Below are 12,123 nucleotides of genomic sequence, written 5' to 3' on the forward strand. Positions count from 1 at the left end.
TCGTGGGGCCCATCAGTTTACATCCATGCATAACATGGGCCTAGAATACTAGTATAACAGTAAGGTCCTTGCCTTGTTACTCCATTGTAAGGCCTTATGAGCTTACACCACAGGATGATCCAAACCGTCCATTTGATAGGCCAGAACCTAAGTAGCTTGTGCCCCAAAATTCATTTTCATAGAATGATCCCAACCCTCCCATCTAGAGATGTTTCCACAATTCTTCTATAGAATGAATGGGCTAGTAAGATCATCCTATGAAAATAATTTTTTGGGCATAACCTATTTACACCACAGGATGATCCAAACCGTCCATTTGATAGGCCAGAACCTGAATAGCTTGTGCCCCAAAATTCATTTTCATAGAATGATCCCAACCCTCCCATCTAGAGAGATTTCCACAGTTCTTCTCTGTAGAATGAAGGTCTAGTAAGATCATCCTATGAAATTGATTTTTTGGGCACAACCTATTCACATTGTGACGAGGGTCTTAAACCATGTAAAAACTAGTAAATTCCAAAGAGAAGTGCTCTTCATTCTTCTCTAAAAACCATGGCCTGAAGAACCAAAAAAATGAGCGGAAAGGGCTCTTCCCACAAACCCTCTTCTTCTCACCAGAAACCCAGTCGGGAATCGGGAAACCCAGTCGGGAATCGCATTCCCGGCAGCGATTTTAAACCCCCAATCAACAAACCCATTCCCAATTCCCTTTCCGACCCAATCCTTCCCTTACCATTCCCTCATTCCTCTGGCATTCTCCCTTCCAATGGCATCCACATGTTCGATCGACGCAACATCGTCTTGGCTGACGGCACCGTCCGATCTTACTTCGCCCTCCCGCCCAATTACTCACATCCACATCTAGGGTTAGGGTTAGGGTTTGAAAACCAATTCCACTTGAGTTCCTTAGGGTTTGATGGGCGGGGCCCACCCATGCTGGAAAGCTCCCTGAAGAGAAAGTACAGTGATGATGAGGGAAGGGGTGGGAGAGATGGTTTTACTCGGCAACAGTATAGGAACCCTAAAAACACTAAGAACCCTAATGGTGGGCCCGATTTCATGGTGGGGGCTAGTGACTCATTGGGTAGGGAGATATTGGATTGTCGGAGGGGTGTTATGCATGGTTTGCCTGGAGACAGTGAGGAGGAGGAAGAGGAGGATTTGAAAATGAATAATTCGGAGGAGGATCTGAAAACGAAGAATTCGGACGTGAATCCTATCGACCTGAAAAGGGCGTTTCTTTTGTATTCGAAATTGATCAACGAGAATGCTGTTCAGCGGAAGAATTATTTGGAGAATGGGAAGCATGGGGGGCCTATCAGATGTCTTCCTTGTGGAAAGTATGATAACATTAGGCTCAATATACTTATCTCTGATTGCCATTGATTTGGTTTTTTTTTTTTTTTTTTTTTTTTTTTGTCTTCTTAAATTATGATCTTTGTAGAAAAATTGAGAAATACCTTTTCGAATAAGGATCAAAACACAATTTGCAGCATACGACAAAAGAGAATGTGAGAAGAAGATTTATTTCATGACATGAATGGGTAATTATATTAATGAATGTGTGTGATGTGTTTATGACACATGTTCGTCCTTAGGTAACAAAATCACACAAGAAAGAAGACGAGATTTTTGTGGTTTGTCAGTGTGCCTAAGACCCGCGTGTATGTTTCGCACATTAGTCTGTCAGGGTCCTGTATAATGCGCACAATCTCGATAGGAAGGTTGAGGTTCTTAGCTACTTACCTATAAGAATGCAAGATCTTGAGGATGGCATAGGAGATGATATCTTCTGTTGGGTATTTAGTGATGGTTTTGGTTTTAGAGAATAGGAGTTTTGGTGGGTTCTGGAAGGGTTCTTTGAAGATATATCAATTGGGTAAGACAAATAGGGTTCTTCTTCATCTTCATCTTACCATATGATGCAGCATAAGATGGAATAGGGAAATAATCTCAGCAAAAACACACGTAAATTGGAAAAGATTTTTATGTAAGTACCATTGGAGCTGCTCCTACAGCCTCTCAAATGAAAAGGACATGAAATTTCAATTTTCATAAGCTTTTAATTAGTATTCAATGTGGCCTTCCATTCCACAAGATTTTTACACAGACCCATTCTGAGACTGCTAATTATAACTTCTTCCTAACTTTAGATCAAACCCAACCCCATGCAGGTTTCCAGAACCCATAGGCTAGTTCCTAATCAGTTCAAACTAGAAAACCTGGTGAAAGTAGATACTCTCTGTCCCACACTTGGACTAGTTAGGAAAGCCATCTAGAAATATCTAAAAGTTTTAGAAAATTAATGGTACTCATGATGATTCAAAACAACCAGCCTTATAAATTTTAAATCAAATGGACTATTGTGGCCCCTCTTCTGGTGTCAGCATAATTTTTGCCTCAGTCTTGTCACTAGTCTTGTCACTGAACTTAGAGACATGTTTGAGGCTTAAAACAATAAAATCTTGTGAATCCCTTTTATATAGTCATTATATGTTTGGAAGATATCTTCAAAACAAGTTTTGGATCAGGTAGTGCGGATATTCATTTGAATATTATGCCTAACCATAAGTCGGCCTCACCATCAGTTTTATGTATTAATTTGAAACACTGTTTTTTCAAGCATGAATCATTATATGCCTGTTATTTAGTTATTTTTTTTATTCTTTTTTTTTTTGCCCTCCGACTTGGATAGAAAACTAGTTTATAAATTAGTTGTGGGTGATGCATCTGTATATATTTTTCTCCTTCTAATGTGCTAGTTTATGGCCTTTGGTCACTCCTCACCTCTTCTTGTATTCGTCTATTGCTTGCTTATGTCTACATCCAATGCGAGCTCAGTTAGATAACTGGTCACAGGATGTTTTTTAATTTGAAGAAAAAGTTTAAAGTTTCTAACAATTGGAAAATTGTCATTTGTTTGATGATAGCCTATTCTCTTCAGCTGTGCCTTAGTACACATGTCAATAGTTTGAATGTAATGGTCCTGATCTGCTCTTCTAGCCGAGGTGCTTATCACTAGAGTAGTATATTGTTTTGGGTCTACTGTAGATTTTATATACAAACATATAAACTCATGTTTATATGTAAATCTGTTGGTTTGCGGCTATTGTGTTGTACCGTTGTAGAGAAGTCCTAATCTTTTCATGGTACTGATACATGACACCCATTTAAATAAGAAGTCATATATACATAGATAAGTAGCTAATAGATGCTCCAGTTCTATGCTTTTGTCAGCTTGAAGAAGGTTGTGAGTTGTAATGGAAAGAGTGTTCTTTTCTGAATTTTATTGGAATGTATTGACATCCTTGCAATTGGTTGGTGTTTATCACTTTATCTCATGATGAAATGTTTCAAGTTGAGCGGCTCAAAGAGGCTTTGTTTAGCAGTTAATTGAGTTGCTCATGATATAAGGCTAGAAACATCATGATTCTCTATCTGACAGCAGTTAAATTGGTTCTCTAAGCCTAATCCCTTCCTACAAATCATACTGGGTTTCCTTTATAATTTATGTCAGTGCTATTCATTCTTTGCTGATATGCATTCAGTTATTATGTTACCTTATTATTTTAGTGCTATCTGGTTTTCTTTAGTTATTGATGCAGTTTTTGTATAAAAATTACAGGGCTTCCATGCATATCAAAAGACAAATTTACAGGGCTGCCAAAGACTTTACAGATTTGCATCGTGTTATCATGCATGCCTACTATTTTCGGAATCCAGACATACGTGCTGATCATCTTGGCTTCCACAAGGCTTTGTGTGTTCTAATGGGGTGGAATTATGCGAAAGCACCAGACAATTCAAAATCATACCAGTCATTATCTGCCGCTGATGGAGCAAAGAATAGGGAGGATCTAATTATATGGCCACCAATAGTGGTAATTCACAACACCAATTTTGGAAGAAATAAAGATGGCCGCATGGAGGGTATGGGTAACACAGAGATGGATAATAAACTCAAAGGTATAATATGTTCTCTCACCTTCCTATTTTCTTTAGCGCTAAATGGTATTTGTGCTAGATGATATTAGGACTCTTATGTGGAACTCCTAACCTGCTTATTGCCTTGTCCATTGAACTTTTCAGCATGCTGCTTATGGTAGTTTAATGATGTCTCCACATGGAATCTTTTTCTTTCTTTTAGGTCAGCATTCATTTGGAAGCTTCTTTTTTAATATCGGCTTCAAATGCTTTATATTGTTAAAAGGGGGCGCGGTATCTGAGCAGATAGAATTTCTGAGGTAGAGTTTTTAAATAGGGCATCTCCCATGTTGTTTGACTCATCCAACCCATTCATTCCATAGAACCTGACATAGATAGGTTGTTCCTAAAACCATCTCTATACAATCATCCTAACCGTTCGATCTGTATAGGCACAAAATGGACCATTTTCTAGACGTCCATTTTAAACCTCCACAAATCAACGCTTACCATGATCCTATGGAGATGATTTCTTAGGGACACCCAATCTATGTTAGGTCCTATGGCATCAATATCTAACATAACCCAAACAACATAGGGACCAACCCTATTTAAAAGCTCTAGCTCAGAAAACCTATTTGAGCTTGAGTTCAGAAACCATTTACCTCTGTTAAAATTGTGGTTTAGCTTATGATTTAAGTTATTTAGTGCCGATTTTAGGCCTGCTTCACCTGATGCTTATTGGGTTGAACTTAGTGATTAAGTTTTTGAGGCTTCCTAATCCCTCGAGGGTGCGTTTATCTGGTCTCATGACACAATATTTGTACTTTGGTTGTATATGATAAGCAAGTTTGGGATGAGTTGGAACTTGGAACATATGATAAGCAAGCATGGTGTAATTGGACATCCCACAACCAAAGATCATTCGAAAACGGAAAACCTAATCCCCTCTCCCTGCTCAACTGTAGACATAACCAAGGGAACGAAAACATCCTTCACACTAATAATTCATCGCCATGTCCCCGAGCCGACACTTACAGATTATCTAACTCCCTCCCTTTCCCCTTTGACCAAATCCAACCATATATCCCGATAATTATCTTCCATTAAGCATCTTTTTCTTCTCCCATCCTCCAAAGTCATTTTCCAGAAAGGGTTTCGTTCTTCAAAACATATGTTAGGCACCCCCGACTCTCCAGGCTTGCAAACCTTCTTCCACTTAACAACGTGCCTCATTCTCTTGCCTGCGTCTGTACTCTCACACTAGAAATTCTTCTAGTCTCCTTAGAATCTGCCTTTGGAATCTTGAAAAGGGACATCAAATATGTTGGGAGATTAGTTTGTCTCCACTTTCGCACTTGAAACAAGTTCAAACCACCACAAAACGGTTCCAAGGTTTTCGATTCAAGCTCAGAATCCCTACAAAAGAAACAGTATAATGTCCGGATACAGGAGGTGAGAAATGGCAGTGATAAGTCTCCCTGTTGCAAGGCCTTCTATCAAACACTTTCCTTGGACCTGACTGGCATCTTGCTTAAAGCTTCACCTTCTAAAGAGAATTGGGGTGAGAGGGGATCTCCTGGCCTAAGCCCCTTCATCCCTTTGAAGAAACCCACTACTTCCTATTTATCAAACTAGAGAAATAATTCGGCAGTCACCCATTTCCTCCACATATCAGCAAACCCCATCCTTCCCATAATCTAATTCACGAACTTCCATAACTCATGTTTTATGCTTTTTCCATGCTAATCTTGCAAATGGTTACTGTTTTTCTCCCAGTCACAATCAATACCCCATCAAAATTTGCCTTCCTTCTACAACTACAAAGGCCCCTTGGAAGGGTGATATCTTTCTCCAAGCACGTTTCTTATATGCCCAGCAACAACCTTTTTAAATGCTTCCACTCAAGCTAATCGTCTGAAGTTTCAAACCTACACTGAAATTAACCAAAGTAGCTTTCAACTCGTTGCCAAAGACACTGCTTATTGAATTCAGTAACCACCTTCCAAAGATAATCTTTCACCCACTTAGTTTTTTTGATAAAAAAGCATAGAGAAGCCATCAGGTCTGGTAGCTTTATCTTTGCCCATAGAGAACACTGCGCCTTACTAGTTCTTCCTTTTTTTTCCACCTATGTAGCACCAGTCTAACCATTCAAAAAAAAAAGCACCAGTCTTGGAAAACTTAAAATCTTGAAGTCCTTTTAGCTTCTTAAAAAACTTAAAATTTTCTTTGCCTACAGCAGATGCCTCATTTTACCACTCCCAGAATTCTTTCTGAAACCTCCAACGACGAATGCCTGCTGTAGAGATCTCATTTTACCACTCATAATTCTTTGGTTTTTTTTTCAAATGGTAAACCAACGTTCCCTACTCATAATTCCTTGTTGAAACCCCCAATCACAAATTTTCAAAACGTAAAGGACCGGGACAATAAAGAGCTCTTGTCTCCAGTGTGATTGAGGTATGTTCAGAAACTGGTATGGAAAGAGCAGATTAACAGAGTTTATTACAGCTAAATTCCCTGCTGATGTTCCTGTATTTCATAGAGAAGGAAACTCCCAAGAGATTTCCATCCCGTCTGTTGGATTGGAAGAAAACGCGAAACTTAGACAGGTAGTATGTCTTGGGGCGGCAGTTTCTCGTGTTTCAATGCTTTAGGTATTATAGAATTATAACCCCATGGTGGGTGGTAGTGTTCATGCCAGTGTACTCCTTGTACATAGTTTCAAATTTCGGCTGAAATCTGAAATTTTGGTTTGGACCAACACCAAAATTACATGGAATCGGAAAAGTACATGATTTCAGCAAAATTTTCCCGAAATTTTGAAATTTTGTTTTTCACCCTTATTTACAAAATTTCCCGTGTTAAAGATTTCAACCGAAGTTTAAAGATTTCCACCGAAATTACTGAAATTTCTGAAATTTCCACTTAAATGCTGGAAATTTTATGAAAACCGAAATATTATATATATATATATATATATATATATATATATAGAGAGAGAGAGAGAGAGAGAGAGAGAGAGAGAGAAAACGGTTCCTACACATATGTGTAGAGAGTTCTTTACACACTAGCTTAAAATACAGTGGGGGCCCACATTGTTTGGGTGATCCAAGCCATCCATTTTAAAGGCCCTCACATAGATAGGTTGTCTACAAAAAATCAGATTCATAGGATCATCCCAACCTTACGATTTGTGGAGGGAAAATGGATGTCTTTAAACCTTCACAAATTAGTTCATTTTTTGCCTCCAAAGTTCGAATGCTTAGGATGATCCTATGGATCTGATTTTTTGTGGACACCCTATCTATGTGAGGGCCTTAAAAATGAATGGTTTGGATCACCCAAATAAGGTGGCCCCCACTGTATTTTAAGCTAGTGTGTAGATAGCACTACACATATGTGTAGGAACCGTTTTCTCATATATATATATATATATATATATATATATATATATATATATATATATATTACATAATTTCGTTTGAAACCGAAAAATTACAGTTTCGGTAGTGGCCGAAAGGCCCGAAACCGGCATTTAAATCCTTGACCTTATAAGCCAGAAACCATCTTCACAAGATTCTTCTTTCTTAAATACCGGAATCCTTCTTCACAATATTCTTCTTTCTTAGATACCGGAATCTATCTTCACAACATTCTTCTTTCTGCTTAATGGTTTTCAGAACTTGGTTTTAGTGGTGGCAAGTCGGAGTCGATGCATGGAGAGGAAGGGCACTTGGGCACTACAATTGTAAAATTTGCCAGCGATCAATCTGGACTGAATGAGGCAGAGTGCCTGGCAGAATTTTTCGAGAAGGACAACCATGGACGCAGGGGTTGGGCCCATGCACAAGCTTTGCAGTCACGCAAAGATTATCAGAACAATCCATACCTAGTCAAGGTGGATGAGAAAACGGGTGAGAAGAAGAGAATCTTTTACGGGTATTTGGGGACCGCATCAGACCTACACAGGATTGATTTCAACGAGTTGAACGTCTCCATCAAGAGCAGAAGGGAATTTGATTCATCAGATTTAGTCTAACAAGGTACTATCTGGAGTAATATTTTTGTTTCAACATTATGCCCATGTTTTAGATTTGCCTTCCGGGATGCTTGTGCATAATATATTGAAGCTTCTTGCAATTTTCATTTTTTTTACTCTCTGGAAGGTTGTGAACTAAAACATTCATTTGCCTGATTGGTATTGGAGAATTGTCATTAGGTGGAAATCTGAATTTTCTTACCTTTTCTACTTTGATAAGTAGAAACTTAGAATAGAATTTCATAAATTGGAGGTGGTGATTGCCAACTTTTCTGTTATCCATGGTGGCACTGATTTTGGTATCCTGTCTGCGTGTTGTCTGTGTCGAGGTGATCTAACATCCTCTGAGGACATCCACTTTCGACTAGTCTGAACAGCTTGATTTCACTGTAAGGCTACTCCAACACGAATACACGATTGAGGTTAGACCACCACCTTTGAATTCTGCTTTATAAGTTTAGGCCTCTTTTGGTCATACCTCCCCGTGGCTTGGGCTCTAATATGAAGACCATGTTTGGGAGCCATCAAAGCTTTTTCCAATGGAATATTAGTTTATCAAGTGGAGAGAGAGAGATGAAAACATGTTATCATTTGAGTTTAGGCTCACCTGTTTCCTTTGTTTCAGAGAATCTTATTCAAATACAAATGAACTTCATCAATATATGCTAGTGTTTACAATGAAAAATGGGCTTCAAGTGGCGGCGTGGCCAGCCAGACATAGAAGATATATTTTACTGTTTCTGCTCATCTCCTGATAATGTGATGTTCGGCTTGTTCCAATATGCTTACATTGATGAGAGACTTCGGTTCAATTGTCACAACGTTCCAATCGCAGTATCATTAGTAGTGAAAATGTTAATAGACCACCTAAATTTAAAGAAAGGGCAGTGATAAATTCACCCCCTTCTATGATGAATACAACCCCCCCCTCCTATTTTTCCATTTGATGGGCAACCATGTAAATATGTTGTGCCCCAAAAATCATTTCCATTGGATGATCCCAACCGTCCGATCTATAGAAGTTTACATAATGTGAGCCCCTCTTTAGATCGGAGGGACTCACACTATGGAAACTTCTATAGATTGGACGGTTGGGATCATCCTATGGAAATGATTTTTGGGGCACAGCCTATTTATATTATGGCCCATCAAATGGACGGTCTGGATCATCCTATTGTGTGGGCTGTATCATCAATTTTTAAAAATAGTGGGTGAATTCATCATAGAAGGGGGTGGATTTATTACCACCCTAAAGAAAATAGAACTATTCAGAAATTAGGCAAAGACCGGTAGTTGTAAAAACACAGTTTGTTTTCTTTCTTTCTATCTTTTTTTTCCCTTTTTTTGGCCGGGGGTGGGGGTTGCTGAACAATGTTTATTATTTTCTCATTCTCAAGTTTGATCTATCATGGGGTTACACATTTACTAGGAAAGCTAGGTGCTTGACAAACCTAATGAAAAATATCAGTTGCAATGGAAGTTCTTTAAAGTAGATGACAGTAAAAATGAAATAATATTGAGAATGTTTATACATTTTGTGGAGGGTCGCAACTGAGTTGTAGTTTGACAATAGTGTTGATTCTCTCCTAAAGCTTTTATTTGTAGCGTAAGATAAACCTATTGCAAGCATTGGGAATTAGTTCATAATTGGAGAAGAAAGAAGAAAACAACGCAGCAATGCTCTACATACCCCATTGGAAAGAAGTATCTTGATCTATGATCCATAAATCTAAGTGCCACGAACAGTATTGTTTAGACAAAAGCTGAATTCATCTTCTCTTAACAATGGTGTCGGCGTTGGCCGCAATTATGGGCAATAGAACATGGAAATCAGAGCTTTAAATTCAAATTTATTTGAACACCATGGTCAATTCCAGCAATTAATAAATCACACGAGTCCCAATATGGGCATTCATCACAATTACTTCAGTTAAGTATGTTGTGTGTAAGACTATGTATGGTGTACATAATTATCACAAAAAAAAAGAGACTGGTGTACATTAGTGTGCATATAATTCAACATATTTTGGAAAAAAAAAGTATAGATATGCCTGTACTATCATTGAATTACTTCACAATCCCTTGCATGTATATATATTTACACAAGCTTTGAATGTGTGTGTCCTAGTGCCATGTGTTCCCTCAATCCCTTAAGCCATGTTTGGTTGTCATGAAAGTTTTTTCTAGTCATGTTTGAGTGGTGTACACATGTTTGGCGTATTGGGATGTGGTTCAATGCCTCATTCTTTAGTGGGCTTCGACTCTCCAAATGGTCCCTTGATACGCTGGTGTGAGCGACCAAGTCTTTGGGCTTAGTGGAGTAGAGCATGGCTGGACCTGGCCTCGCTTCTAGATGGTTGGAGTTGCCTTGAGGGATTTCTATCCTGTGGATTGGTTCATGGCATAGGTTTATGCCTTGAGTTGCCGGGTCGAAAGACTTGGTTGATTTGTGCATGGCATAGTCATGCCTCGCACTGGATGGACTTTGCACTTGGCTTGAAGGGCTTGTGCTTGATAGACTCGTGATGCAGGCTGATCACGAGAGTGGGTTCAAAGTTAGGCACAACATGGCTAAGTTCGGTAGCTTAATGAAAGGCTTGGTGGTTGTGTACAAAATATCAAGAGGTGCATTGCAATCAAAGGGGTGTTGGGTGGCCTTGTACCGGTAAAGGCTGGCCTTAGCATATGCATATGTTGGGGCACGCACGAGTTTGTCGGCTGCTTAAACAAAAGGCTCTTGACAGTTGGTGTCAAAGCTAAATGGTCTAAGTTGAATAAGACCGCTTATACACATGAGATCATAGCAAAGGTCCTGGGCTCAAAAGTCCTTGATATTAAAAATTCACATGTAATAGCCAACCCAAAAGAGGGACCACACGTGCCCCGTGTAGGCTATTCCAAAAAAGAGGGGCCACACGTGAGGGAGAGTGTTGAAATATAAATGGCTAAATAACACCAACTCTAGCAGCTTAAGCTTTTGGAGTAATTAGTCGTTTCACATTTTCAATGGAATATTAGTTTATCAAATGGTGTGAGTTGGACTTAGAGGGTTGGAGGGAGAAAGGGAGAGGCTTGAGAGGGCATGAGTGAGGAGACGGCGAAGTGGCTAACAAATAGGGAAAAGTTAAACTCTAGCCAAAATAGAGTTTTTGTTTTCCTTTTTTTTTTCAGCCACTTGGCACCATATCCTCACTTATTTGCTCTCAATTCTCTCCCTCTCCCATACATTTTACCCATATCATAATGCTTTGGTGATCCAATGTTCCATGGAAAAAAAATTCAGGGTTGCCAAACATGCTCTCAGGGCTAAGAATTTTCAATAGTCAATCCTCAAGAAAACCTTAACAGAACAATTTAGTATCACATTGGCAAAAATTCTCTCGACATGTCTTTGTTCCTATCACCGCTGCACTAAGTATTTCATGGACTTGTCTTTGCATAATTTGGTCAGTTCACATTGATAACTGCCCTCTCACCTTGAAAATAGAGATCCCAACTGGCATAGAGGGTATTAAACGATACCAATCATATACATGATTCACAAAGGAGTAAAGAGGAAAGGGAAGTGATATATCTGCCCCTTCTAACTACTTGGGACACCCAGCAGCAGTGTACGTGGCAATCAGAACCATTGAATCTTTCTGACGTGAAGTACATCAGCCTCTCTGCAGTCACTGATAGACTGCTGCTGGGTGCCCCAAGTAAATCAAAAGGGGCGGATATATCACGTCCCAGAAGAAATTATCGATTAATGATGATAAAATTGTCTTGCAATTCCATATAAAAGTATCACAAAATTTCAACAAACATTTCAATAATATCTAATCTTAACCCCTTTTTTTTTTGAAAGAAGACTGATAAAAAAAGGGCGCCCTTACAAAAACCAGCTACAAGGGCGCCCCCATTGTTCAAACCCAACAAAGTGCATTAATAACAGGCACAAAAATGTGAGAAACAGGTGCAGACAAATTGAACAGTAAATGCACTTTTTTAAGGAGGACTAATAGGGGCGCCATTGTACTTGGTTTTTTGTAAGGGTGCCCTTGCTCTTTATGTAAACTAGCAAACCTTCCCAAATTTAAGTAACTTGGGTCTTAAAACTCTAATTTCATCACTAAAATTTGCATAATTTTTGCTATAAATGATTGGGCTTT

At 39.0% G+C, this 12,123-nt stretch overlaps 1 protein-coding gene across 2 annotated transcripts; it reads left to right on the forward strand.

Annotated features, from left to right (window-relative positions):
* Positions 1-389: 389 nt before the first annotated feature.
* LOC143887554 (uncharacterized) lies at positions 390-8,537 on the forward strand. 2 transcript variants are annotated; one of them, XM_077391642.1, is made up of 4 exons: positions 390-1,340; positions 3,626-3,966; positions 7,611-7,973; positions 8,299-8,537. In XM_077391642.1, exons 1-3 carry the CDS (start codon positions 574-576, stop codon positions 7,967-7,969), a joined length of 1,467 nt encoding a protein of 488 aa, XP_077247757.1. In that variant the 5' UTR covers positions 390-573; the 3' UTR covers positions 7,970-7,973; positions 8,299-8,537. The 2 variants fall into 2 exon arrangements, with proteins under 2 accessions (XP_077247757.1, XP_077247756.1); XM_077391641.1 differs by lacking the exon at positions 8,299-8,537 and having other exon boundaries at positions 391-1,340; positions 7,611-8,090.
* Positions 8,538-12,123: the final 3,586 nt, after the last annotated feature.

Source organism: Tasmannia lanceolata, unplaced genomic scaffold (genome assembly GCF_043159265.1).
Source record: "Tasmannia lanceolata isolate RefF3 unplaced genomic scaffold, GAP_Taslan_0.1 ptg000012l, whole genome shotgun sequence".
NCBI classification, from domain to species: domain Eukaryota; kingdom Viridiplantae; phylum Streptophyta; class Magnoliopsida; order Canellales; family Winteraceae; genus Tasmannia; species Tasmannia lanceolata.

Coding starts and splice junctions, on each gene's coding strand:
- LOC143887554 (XM_077391642.1), top strand. CDS start 574: ATGAGCGGAAAGGGCTCTTCCCACAAACCCTCTTCTTCTCACCAGAAA. Junction 1,341..3,625: donor AGATGTCTTCCTTGTGGAAA/GTATGATAACAT, acceptor TAAAAATTACAG/GGCTTCCATGCATATCAAAA. Junction 3,967..7,610: donor GATGGATAATAAACTCAAAG/GTATAATATGTT, acceptor AATGGTTTTCAG/AACTTGGTTTTAGTGGTGGC.